Raw genomic sequence first — 12064 nt, 5'->3', positions numbered from 1 at the left:
TAGGTAGTATCCATGATGTTACAGGCAGAAACACAAACAATGTATGGTCTGTATGGTTCTTTATTTTGATTAATTAACCAAATAAAGAATAACAAAAGGGAAAAAACAATATGAATGAAAAATAGATCAAAAGCTAATTTCAACATAATTTATGTATTTATTATTCTTTCAGACAGTTACACACAATACACAATTTTCTCTTTGACATATTCATACATATTTTTTTGTGTTATGGTCCGAAGGGTAGCAGGAGAAGCCAAAGGCTTATCAGGTCCTGCCCCCATTAAATAATGGTGTGATGTACTGTACATTCAGCCCCCCCCCCCCCAGCAGTGTTCCTTGATAGATGCTGTGTGTGTGTTTTCTGCAGAACCTTCTGAACTCCAGCAGCTGTCCTGAGATCCAGGGCTATTTGTACTTGAAGGAGCCTGGACGAAAGTCCTGGAAGAAACTCTACATGTTCCTGCGCCGCTCCGGGCTCTACTACTCCACTAAAGGAACATCCAAGGTGATGAATTACTGCTGTGTTGATCCTGACACTGGTATGAAGGACACAAAATTGGTGGTGATGCCTTCACATTTAGTGACCGACAAACTTTTTGTGTAAAATGCACTGCTAAAGCCTGTTTTTCTGTTCATTTACAAGTTATCTTTGCCCATTCTTATCCTAACGTGCAGTTGCAACATTAGATTCTGAATATATCATCTAAAACGTATTACTTATTTTTATGGAATCAAATTATAAAAAGAGACAGTCAAGCCTGAAATCTAACCAAGCCATAGAAAGTTAAACCGTTTCCTATATTATTTTTCTTTCCATTGTTGCTGACTTCCCCTTCCCTCTGCCCACTGCACAGGAGCCCCGACACCTGCAGCTGCTGTCAGACCTGGAGGACAGTAACATATTCTCCATCATCACGGGTCGAAAACTCCACAACGCTCCCACAGACTACCAGTTCTGCATCAAGGTAAGACACAAGAACATGATAAGCCACCTGATAAGCCACCCATAGCTGAAGATGTCCATTCATAAAATAAACCAGATACATCTGGCTGGTTAAATGTGATATAATAAGTTTAGTATTTAGTATTTTTCTTCACTTTAGTCTCTGATGCCTGCAAACCTTTTGTATATACTACTATGCTGCAAACTCAATAAAATAAGTAAACTGTCTGTACCATATAAACATACTATAAAAGGTGGCGGTTACATGCTCTTTCATAAAACCGTTTACTTTTGTAACAGATTCACCTACCACCACTTCTCTACACGTATTGTATCGTGTGTGTGTGTGTCTGTTTGTTTGTGTGTGCATGTGTGGCACAAAGTGAGGGTTCAAACACACACTCAGTACTGTGTCCCACCCCAGGAGTTATCTGTGGTGGGTCACCTGCTGATCTGGGATAAGCCTAGTGCGATAAGCCTGGATGCTACAGGGAATCTGTCCTGTCTAACCCCTTCACTTCTCTCTCTTCCACACACACACACACAAAAACACACACACACGCACTATGCGACCAACGTGTCAGATGTTGTCAGCGGGGGTGACGGTGCAGGATTTGGGGAGGGATTTTTACTTGGCAGCTCCGGGGGCTGGATCGTTGCTATGGTGACATGACTGAATGTTTCAGAAGGGGCTGCTTATAAGGAGCAGTGTGTCTAACATCCTCGGTACCGACGGCCGGCAAAGGAATCCTAACTACAAGGACTTTGATGTTGTTGTTTTTTTGCATAGATAAACAATCACAATATAATCAGGGCACAATAGAATGATATTTATTGAGTGTCAGTTTTCATCTGGTACCTGACAAAAATGACAAACTTACAGTATAGTCATTCAATTCTTTTCAGTTAAACCTTTGAAACAAACTATTTTTAGATTAAGAGCTTGAAAGCACACTTTCTGCTCATTTTAAGCCAGAGGGTAAAGGTAAATAGAGGAAAGTGGTCCAGTCGCAGAATTCTCAGACATATTGCAAGTGTTTGGCACAGTGCATGTTTATATCTGTATTTGTCTATATTACCAAATGGTGAAATGACTGTGTTGTAGCCATTTCAATGAATGTCACCACAGACTATAGTGTTAGAACACTTTGGTGAGCATCACTGAGTGGTAGAGGGATTGATTTATTGGGTGCAATTGTATTGAAGTGGTGAAGAGGTTACCGTCAGCATGCCATCTGCCCTTTTCAAGGCAGGGCTATGCAACATTTTATAAAGCAGAACATGTCATCATCGTCTATACCAAAAACTGCCAGATATCATAAGAAAAGCCTCCTGTTAAGTTAATATTCATGATGTACATCTCATTAATGAAATGTGCCTCTGTGTCCATACTGTTTGGTTGACAGCCCAGTAAAGTGAGGAGTGACTGTAAGGAGCACAAGATGCTGTGTGCCGAGGACGAACAGAGCAGGACCTGCTGGATGACCGCCTTCCGACTGTTCAAAGTACTTCCTTTACCTTCATATGTTTTTACCATGGATAACCTTGTCGGTTGGTGGATACATCAGTTGATGCCTTCTTTCTCCTCTTGTGTCCTCGCAGTATGGGATAGTACTGTATCAGAGCTACAACGTTCCCCAGCAGAGGAAGTCCAACCTCTCGCCTTTCACGGCACCCGTGGTGAGGATCTGCCCTATGACATCACCTTCTTCCAACCCGGCTCTAATGCCCCCACTCAGTCAAGGCCAATCCAGATTGATCCATTAATTAGCTGATGGTGCGATAGGAAACCAGTTCACTTTGTGTCTACCTTGTGCCTCACACTACTTAAGGGGAATACACCGCAGTGGGCTACATAATTGCTGCGGTTTACCTTTGTTAATGAGGTTAAAATAGTGTTCTGTAGTAAAAGGCTCAAGGTCCTGATTCAGTTTAAACACACTGCTGTCTTTAAAGGAGTATGTCTGCCACCTTGCATCTTATCCCAGAGTTATTAATCTTTGGTGCATGCTTAAAGAACTATTGCAAAGCCTCCTATGAACATTAAAGGCTCACTATGCAGTTACAGGAGAAGGGGATTTGTTTGATCCTTAGTATTGAATAATTATATCATCATGAATCAAAACTAAATGATTTTGAGGCACCTAGAACCAAATGTTTGTGAACAAAACTGTGGGCCCTGCTGTTGTAAACGACAGCAATGAACCAGTAACTTATCAGGTAGCTTTCTAACTTCAAACCGTGTTCCAGGGTTCCAATATCCCGCGAGTTAAGTACCGATATATACTGTAGCAACGTAATTCACCAACATTTTAGATTTATGTTTCAATAAAACATTTGATTTTAACTTGATGGCCAAAAGAGCGATTGCCTAAAAGGTATTCCTTGTAAGAATGAATAATCTTAAAATCAGTGAGTGCATAGCATAAAAGTACATCCAGTCATTGCCATGGGCCCAAAATGAAGCACAGTTATTTAATTGACCCTATTTTCGGATAAGGGGAAGACATAAATAATAAATTAGGAGAAAATCTGAATAAATCTAGCAGGAGAGCCAGTAAAGGCTTGTGGATTTCCTCCGAGGGGCATTTGTGGATTGACTGAAGTGGGTCTGTGTGCAGACAGGATTTGTCATGCCCCAGTGAGTGTGGCTGGCTTGTTTGACCTTTGACCCTTCTCTACCCCCTCCACCCTGCTCCTTGTGTAACCCTCCCCTCACCCACCCCCTCCTGCCCTGCCACGTCTCCTAACAGCGGAGTGTATCTGAGAATTCCCTGGTTGCCATGGACTTTTCCGGACGGACCGGTCGCGTCATCGAGAACCCAGTGGAGGCGCAGAGCGCCGCTTTGGAGGAGGGTCAGACCTGGAGGGTAAAATAGGATTAAACTAGGGCTTTGGGAAGGAAATCTGAATGGATGCCAAGGCTTGACGATTTGGAGGCTAATTTGATTTGATTTGTGTTACTTCTAATAGAAAAGGGGCCAGCGTATGAATGCCCTGGGCAGTCCCAGCCCACTGCACCCATCCACCCTGAGCACAGGTACACATTATTTATCTCACAAATACTATGGCTATAGGATAGCTCAGCATCAACACCAAGACTAAATTATAACTCCATTATATGTGTTGCATACCCAGTGTTGGTAGATGTTGGTAATGAATACAGTGAGTCAAAGATGTTTGTCTTTTAGTGATCCATAGGACGCAGGTGTGGTTCCATGGACGCATCATGAGAGAGGAAGCCCACAAAATGATCATGCAGCAAGGCCAAGTAGACGGGTAAGAACAGTTATACTGTATATATACACTCACCGGCCACTTTATTAGGTACACCCCATCCTAAAGGGGCTCTATTGGGTTGAGATCTGGTTACTGTGCACACCATTAGAGTGAATTCATTGTCATGTTCAAGAAACCAATTTTAGATGATTTGAGCTTTGTGACATGGTGCATTATCCTGCTGGAAGTAGCTATAAGAAGATGGGTACACTGTGGTCATGAAGGGTTGGACATGGTCAGCAACAATACTCAGGTAGGCTGTGGTGTTTAAACGATGCTCAATTGGTACAATGGGGCCAAAAGTGTAACAAGAAAATAACCCCCACACCATTACACCACCACCACCAGCCTGAACCGTAGATACAAGGCAGGAGCGATCCATGCTTCATGTTGTTTACTCCAAATTCTGACCCTACCATCTGAATGTCGCAACTGAAATCAGACCGGGCAAGATTTTTCCAATCTTCTATTGTCCAATTTTGGTGAGCCTGTGGGAATTGTAGCCTCAGTTTCCTGTTCTTAGCTGACAGGAGTGGCACCCAGTGGGGTCTTCTGATGGTAGAGATGGTATTCTGCATACCTGTGTTTAGAGTGGTTATTTGAGTTACTGTTTCCTTTCTATCATCTCGAACCAGCCTGCCCATTCGTCTCTGAACTCTGACATCAAGAAGGCTTTTTTTATCCACACAACTGCCGCTCACTGGATATTTTTTATTTTTCGGACCATTCTCTGTAATCCCTAGTGATGGTTGTGGTTGTGTTGAACTTCAACAAGTTGTCCTGTCCAGGTCTACATGACTAAATGCATTGAGTTGCTGCCATGTGATTGGCTGATTATTTATAAGCGTTAACAAGAAATTGAACCGGTGTACTTAATAAAGTGTGTATATGTGTATATATATACGTTGGGGGTGAAGGTGTATCTTATGAACTTTGGTTTGACGTGATGTTTCTTTTTCTCATTTATTCATAGGATTCAAGCCAGACACATAATCGTCGATTAACTCCCTTTCCCCCTCAGCTAACCTTATTTTTTCTAAACTTGAATCCTATGAATAAAATATGGGAAAAAAGGAGACGTCACTGCTGCCAAGAAATGCTCTTAAATGTCAGTGTCTAAAAATGGCCTTTTGGCTTGAAAGCCTGGCATCTCAGCCTTTACCCAGTGGATTAAGATAAGGTCTTCAAAGAGACACAGCTCCCTCAATTTGCAGCAGCATATTATCAAGCAGAAATTGAGATTTAATAGTATAAAAATGACTGAAATGGAGTTAGAAAAGTGATGTATATTTCATTAATTTCGTTAAGCAGTTGAATCATTTCCCTTCCATTTCCTGTGTGTCAGGTTATTCCTGTTGCGGGACAGTCAGAGTAATCCCAAGGCGTTCGTGCTCACCTTGTGCCACCACCAGAAGATCAAGCACTTCCAGATTCTACCGGTCAGTCACATTACACAATACAGTCATCTAACAATGCAGAAAACGTCATGCTTGCTTGTATTCCCCCATTTTATCTCTGTCTCTCCAAAACTGTCTTATAAAGCATACAAATGCTAGGATACAGCCTGACCTCATTGTCTAAGAAAAACTAAAAGATTAATCTGATATATAAAAAAAGAAGATTTTTACATTAAGTTTTTCTTGCTCCAGGAATAAACTAGAGGAAAAGTCCACAGATCATCAAAGTCTTTAGGATTCATCCTCTGGTCCGGACTGAAATTAGCCTGGCGAGACTAGCCTGGTCTCGCCCAACTTTACATTTGTTTCTCCTCCGCATGTCAGTCTGTACTTTCTCCAATCTCCTTGGGGAAGAGCACGGTCAAAAAATTACCAAACCAATCAGAGCCTATGTTTGGACCTAATGTTTCTCCCTTAGTGGAGGGCAGCACCTGATTGGTTTAATGTAGTCGTCAACCTAGCCTTCAGTCAGACCAGGCCCTCTCCACTTTCTGTCCGTTCGTGGAAGACAGCCACTGATTGGTTCATGTAGACGTTGACGTCAACATGAAATGACGAATGTAAAGCTTGTGAGCCAGATTGAGGATAACATGAATCAATCAGGGGCTGCATTCCACTAAGGGAGAAACAGTCAGTGCGAACCAGTCAGAATGTGCATTTTATGACTGCACTCCTTCCGACTAGAGAAAACCCAGACTGATCTGAGGGAGAGAAACAAATGTGAAGCACGCCAGATCAGACTGATTTCACCAGGCTAGACTGAATTGATTGCCTTACAATTTGGTACAGACATCCATGATCCCCAAAGCAGTGGAAACTCAGAAAGACTGAAACTCTGAAAGATGGAAAGGCCTGTTGACTTGGATTTGACCAGGCATTTCTCACACCTGTCTCTTACATTGCTCATTGTCCTGTGATGGTTAACTGTCCTCTCTCTTCCCCATTGCTCCGCTCTAAAGTGTGAAGAGGACGGTCAGGTGTTCTTCAGTCTCGACGATGGCGCCACCAAGTTCACCGACCTCATCCACCTGGTGGAGTTTTACCAGCTCAACAGAGGAGTGCTGCCCTGCAAGCTCAAACACCCCTGTACCACCGTGGCCTTGTGACACTCCACCCCCCCCAGAAACCTCCACCCCCTTTTTGCACACCTCTCACCCTGAGATCCCGCACACCTTCATCTGCCCCCTCCCTCACCAACGCAAAAAGGATGAGGAGATCGAGAAAAGTTAAGTCAAGTTATTTGGGGACGTGAACAACGCGACAGAAGCTGGATTTTGGAGGGTTTCATTTACCCCATGCTTTATTCAGGCTTTGGATGATTGAATGGGAAGCGTTCGGAAAGTTGAAGCGTTGCAGATTGTGGACCCAGCAGTCGCTCAACTCCTGCAATTTTGTAATGGGGATGGGCTTTCGCTTTGTCAATGTCGCTTTTACCCTGGAGAGAGACCATGGGGTGTGAAAACGCAAGACGGCTAAAATTTCTGCAGGAGTGCTGCGGTTCTCCCGGTTGGATCCCTCCCTCATAGTACCTCACCTTTCAACCACCCCCATCCTCCCTCTCCCCCCAGGCTTGATAAGCTGTGGTGCTTGCTTGCCCCTTGACTGCCTCAGTGGGCGGGGGGGAGCACCACCCTGTGACTTTCTCATCAATCATCAGGGATGGATGGAAAACTCTCTCTGGGTCTTATCAAACTTGATCCAGGAGTTTTCTTAACCTGTGCAGTCCAGTCTGGATAAGCTGACACCCTACCCCCCTCCCCAACACCCGAGCGGACTTGATGCGGCCTCTGTGCTGTTTCCTGTCCTACAATCCCCCCTGGTGCAAGCCCCCATCCAGCCTCTCCTCCTCCTCCACAGAAGCTCAGAGAAAAGTCAGGAGAGAAAGAGAAGTAGCTCAAGCCAAGATGAGCTGAGCAGTGGCGAGGGTTTGCCGAAAGGACACAGGAATGTTTATCAGGAAGGCTGTAACAAGCCTCTCTTGTAGAGTTGATTACTTGATGTCATTTTAATGCTGTTTTATTACTGTTTATTCAATTCACTAGTTTTGCACTCCCGGGCGGACAGATGACAGCTGTTCTCTTGAGCTTAATGAAGCTGCCTTCTCTCCGTTCCTCTTCCTCCTCTGAAAAGCATGTGTGTCCATTTCCACCAGTTTGTATTGGATTACAGTCGCTTGGGAGCAAACAGAGTCACGGCTGAATATGCAGTGCCTTTCGGACAGGTTTGGGAACATCTTGGACCTCAGCGTGGGTTGAACCAACATGACCATTCTTTTGGTAAACACCAGAGTGCTCTTGAAGCAGCTGCAGCGTCTCAAGACCATGAGGAGGAATAGGAAGACTGTTTAATAGACTCCTGAAAAGTGTGTCCACCACCTAGCTCCTACCATTTCAGTCAGTCAGTCTTTTTTTTTTTTTTTTTTTTTTTTTTTTTTTTATCGAAAGGGTTAAATCTGTCGGTGAATTTGTCTTTGAATGTCATTTTCTTTTCTTAAAGTCTGTTCTGGGCTCACTGCTTTCACATTTTAGTGATCTTGATTTGATGTTAATTGGTTGGAGCTGTTCGGATTCAGACCACTGTTCATTCACTCCAGAGAAGACAAATCAACAAAAGCACTCCCATAAGGTTTTTTGTTTTGTTTTGTTTGTTTCAATATTGAATTGAACAAATTGACTTGAAATGTGAACTCAGCTGACTGTGCGTCAACACACAGTCGATTGAGATTCACTCGCCTTAAGTGAAAATTGTGAGCCTTGTGTATGAAATCGAAGCGGTATCAAAATGCACATAGTTACATGTACCAGATTTCAAGAGGGTGGAATAACACCATATGTTACTCGTATTCATTTTCTTGCGATATAAGTTTAGTGAGAAAATTGATACCACACTCATGTCTGTGAAGCTACAGGTTAGCTTAGCATAGCATAACTGGAAACAAGGGGAAACGGCTAGCCTGGCTATGGCCAAACAAAATCTGCCTATAGCAGCACCACTAAAGCTCACTTATTATCACATTACATGTTTACAACAACAATTTGTGGTTCTACTGGGGATAAACTGCTGGACTTTTTCTTTGCAGGGTGCAGTGAAGTCTAAGCTAACTTGAACAGGTATAGTGGTACAATAGGTACAATTTTGACTTTGAGTTATCCAAGACATTTAAAAAAAGTAATATCCTCTTTCATTGTATCAATCACAGACATGACAGTGGTGTCTTTATTCTTATCCAACTTGGCAAGAAAGCACATTTAGTATATTTCCCAAAACATCTAACTTTTTTCTTAAAAGTAAAAATCCACTTGAACACACTTCAGAAAACGGGTACTGGTGATGCAACCTGACATTCTGGACCTATTTCTTTTCAGGTGGTGTATTCATCTTACTTCTACAGATAACTGGTTAAAATATAACATCATGTTCTTATATTTCCAGCAGCTATGTGGGAGTTTGCTAGCATCAGTGGTAAACACCGGTTTGTGGTGTTAAGTCCCCCACGATCAAACAGTTAAGACATTCATAATTATAAAGGTAAAATAAGCCATTCCCACACCAACAGTAGCTTTAGTAGACCAGAATGCCTTGCAGCCATTAGGCGTCTTGTCAGTACAGCTGAAATGATTTACTGATTAGTCAAAAGAAAAGTATTTGGCAATGTGAATAATCAGTAGTCTTCGAAATTGTACCAGCTTCTTAAATGTGAGCATTTGCCGCTTGTCCTTCCTTTCATTGTATTATCCTGAATTTGTTTCGAAAATGATTTCCAGACTTCACCATGGCAATGGATATTTCTCAAAATGTTCAGACTTTTAGGTACAACCAATTTATCGATTAGTCACCAAAATGGAAAAACTCATCAACAATTATAAGGTGCAGCCTCTTTAACTGCTAATACATTATTATGGGAATGGGCCAATATTTAATTGAAGAATGCCTATGCCTATATCTGCTGGTTGGAAAGCATTCTGGGGAATGAAGTGAGAAGGAGAAACGGCAGAAACACTAGGAAAATTTGTTCCACCAAAAAAGTAGACAGTGACACTTTAATAGAAAATGACAAGAAAAGCGAGGATCATATTTGTAGGAAAGGAGCTAAGAGGAGACATTTCCAGGTCCTTTTGTCTTTTCCTGCCCTCTCTGCTGTCGTGTGACCAGTGAATGAAAAGCTGAGAGCATGTGACATAACACCTGCTTAGCCTCGCCCTGCACCCCTCCTGCCCTCACCTACACTTCCCCCTGCAGCCTGTGCCAGATTCACACTGAACCAGGGTTAGCACGAAGCTGTCACACACCCTGCCAGGCTAACTAAACTCTCTCTAAGTACTGTCATTGAAGCCACTGCTGCCACCATTTGACCAATCACATGACAGACTCACCAGCTCTGCGCTCAACCAATCAGGCCTTTCTAGTCAGCCAGGGCAAACTCTCCCCAGGGATTGGATAATGCTTGAACCCCCAACCCCCCTTTCCCACCTGTGTCCAGCCTGTAAGCTATGACCCTGTGGTAAACGTGTGTGTATGTATGTGTGTGCGTGTGTGGATGGCCAGACTGTTGTTTTCAGGATTGCTACGTCTGCTGGTTATCATAACTTGCCTTTTAGAGACCGTACAAGAGGTTTGCTTGTCGGTTTACGTGAAGTCGAGCTTAGCCGAGAATTTTGGCGTCAGGAGTTTTTAGCTGGAGGTATCCCAGCATCCCCCAGGCCTCAGTTGTCGAGGTCTTTTCATATCTGTCTGAGAGGGACGCGAAAGCCACATTGCTACGGGTCAGCAGGGACAGACCACCGTCCTCTCCTCCCTACATTTGTTTTTAATCACTGTGCTACAATGCAATCCTATACAAAAGCCCAAGCATATGAATATACCAGTATACAGTATAATTTTTTTTTCTAAGTATGTGAAGCTTTGGAGAAGATGTAGATCTAACACTGTACCTAGGTCACAGATCACTATGTATGGGGTGTTATGCTTTTGCTCATAACTCCGTGTAAAATGAAGAATGATATATTTTGTCCTTTTTTTGCCATTATTTGATTGTATGTATTGACATTATTGTGTATTTTCTTTGGTTTACCACAAAATTACCTTTTTATAAATATAAAAAATATACCACATTATATACAGTATTAAATTAAGCTGTTTTTTTTGCTTTTAAAGAGATCAAACTGGATTTTTGACGTGTGTCAAATCCCTGAACATCAGTTGTGTGTATAAGCTGACAGGCTGATGGAGTCTTTAACTCTACCAGCATCCAATTCTGATGCCATTTTGTTTTAAAACCACATCTTTTGAATATCCCCTCTCTGTAAGTCACGTCTGATTCCACTTTCAGCTTCAAGAAAGGAAATGTTGGGACTATGGACCTTGCACACATATATACCAGTAGTAATTGTTGAGAGTAGCACACACGCACACACACACACACACACACACACACACACACACACACACACACACACACACACACACACACACACACACACACACACACACACTTCACCCTGGGCCCTTGGGGATATTCTTAGCAGCTTTTATAAACCTTTCACTGCAAGTAGTGCAATTATACGCTGTAGCTCAAGAGGGTTGTGCATTTCATTATGTCCATTTACTCTTATTTTAAAGGTGCATAATGTTTTGTCTTTTAAAATGACTTTTCCTATCCAAGCCTATTCTTGCAGCAGGTGCCTCTTGTTTATGAAAAGTATGAAGTCCTTAGTTGCCATCCGTCCACCCTCTGCGTTCATTCACAGTTAGCTGGAACTGAGACACATTACTGGAACTAAAATCCTAATATCAGGTCAACATCGTACACCCATCGACATTGGTAGAAACTCACTCAGTATTGTTGGGTTTTATCTTTGGGTTGAAGTCGTCATAAGCTGAAGAACATTTCAGGGAAAGAAAAAGAGCAAATGAACCGTAATCATTCTTTCAGATTCACCCCACCCCACTGTGCTTTGCTTCATTCTGTCTGTAAGCTCCTGGGTCTACCTTGTATCCTGTTCAGGTATTTTTGTACAAATAAGGGACTGATATATTCTCTGTTTATTGGAAATTAGAATAAAAGACAACATTGCTATAAACCAAAAGTGGCTGGCCTGGTGCTGTGTTATTCTATTTCGTTCTTGGGTATGACTCACAGTCATGTGTGGGTCGGTTCAGGTTTGTATTATCTTCACTGTCTTGACCTTCTGCTAACCTCCATTACATTTTGGATCATTTTGGATTGGTCACAAATAATATCAGAATTTTAAGCTCGCTGACTTTTACTCTTGACAAACAAGGCAGTATTATGCTGCATTATGTAAATCCTCTGCATGTGTTGAGGATATGTAAGGTAAGGACATGTAGAAAACTAAACTTGCAAACACATATCCTAAATGGA

At 42.5% G+C, this 12064-nt stretch overlaps 1 protein-coding gene across 1 annotated transcript in view; it reads left to right on the top strand.

Moving 5' to 3' along the window:
* Positions 1–9486, top strand: part of LOC307264256 (growth factor receptor-bound protein 10-like) — a 53704-nt gene extending 44218 nt beyond the window's left edge. The window contains exons 9-17 of the mRNA XM_080045601.1: positions 371–508; positions 858–968; positions 2353–2451; positions 2549–2626; positions 3700–3816; positions 3920–3986; positions 4138–4225; positions 5571–5664; positions 6642–9486. Of these exons, the coding sequence (XP_079901727.1) occupies positions 371–508; positions 858–968; positions 2353–2451; positions 2549–2626; positions 3700–3816; positions 3920–3986; positions 4138–4225; positions 5571–5664; positions 6642–6788 (939 nt within the window). The 3' untranslated portion in view covers positions 6789–9486. The remainder of the gene's footprint in view (positions 1–370; positions 509–857; positions 969–2352; positions 2452–2548; positions 2627–3699; positions 3817–3919; positions 3987–4137; positions 4226–5570; positions 5665–6641) is intronic.
* The last annotated feature ends 2578 nt before the right edge of the window (positions 9487–12064 follow it).

The sequence above is a fragment of the Ammodytes marinus genome (genome assembly GCF_949987685.1).
Source record: "Ammodytes marinus genome assembly, chromosome: 17".
Taxonomy (NCBI): domain Eukaryota; kingdom Metazoa; phylum Chordata; class Actinopteri; order Uranoscopiformes; family Ammodytidae; genus Ammodytes; species Ammodytes marinus.
This window is presented reverse-complemented; position numbering and strand designations above follow the sequence as displayed.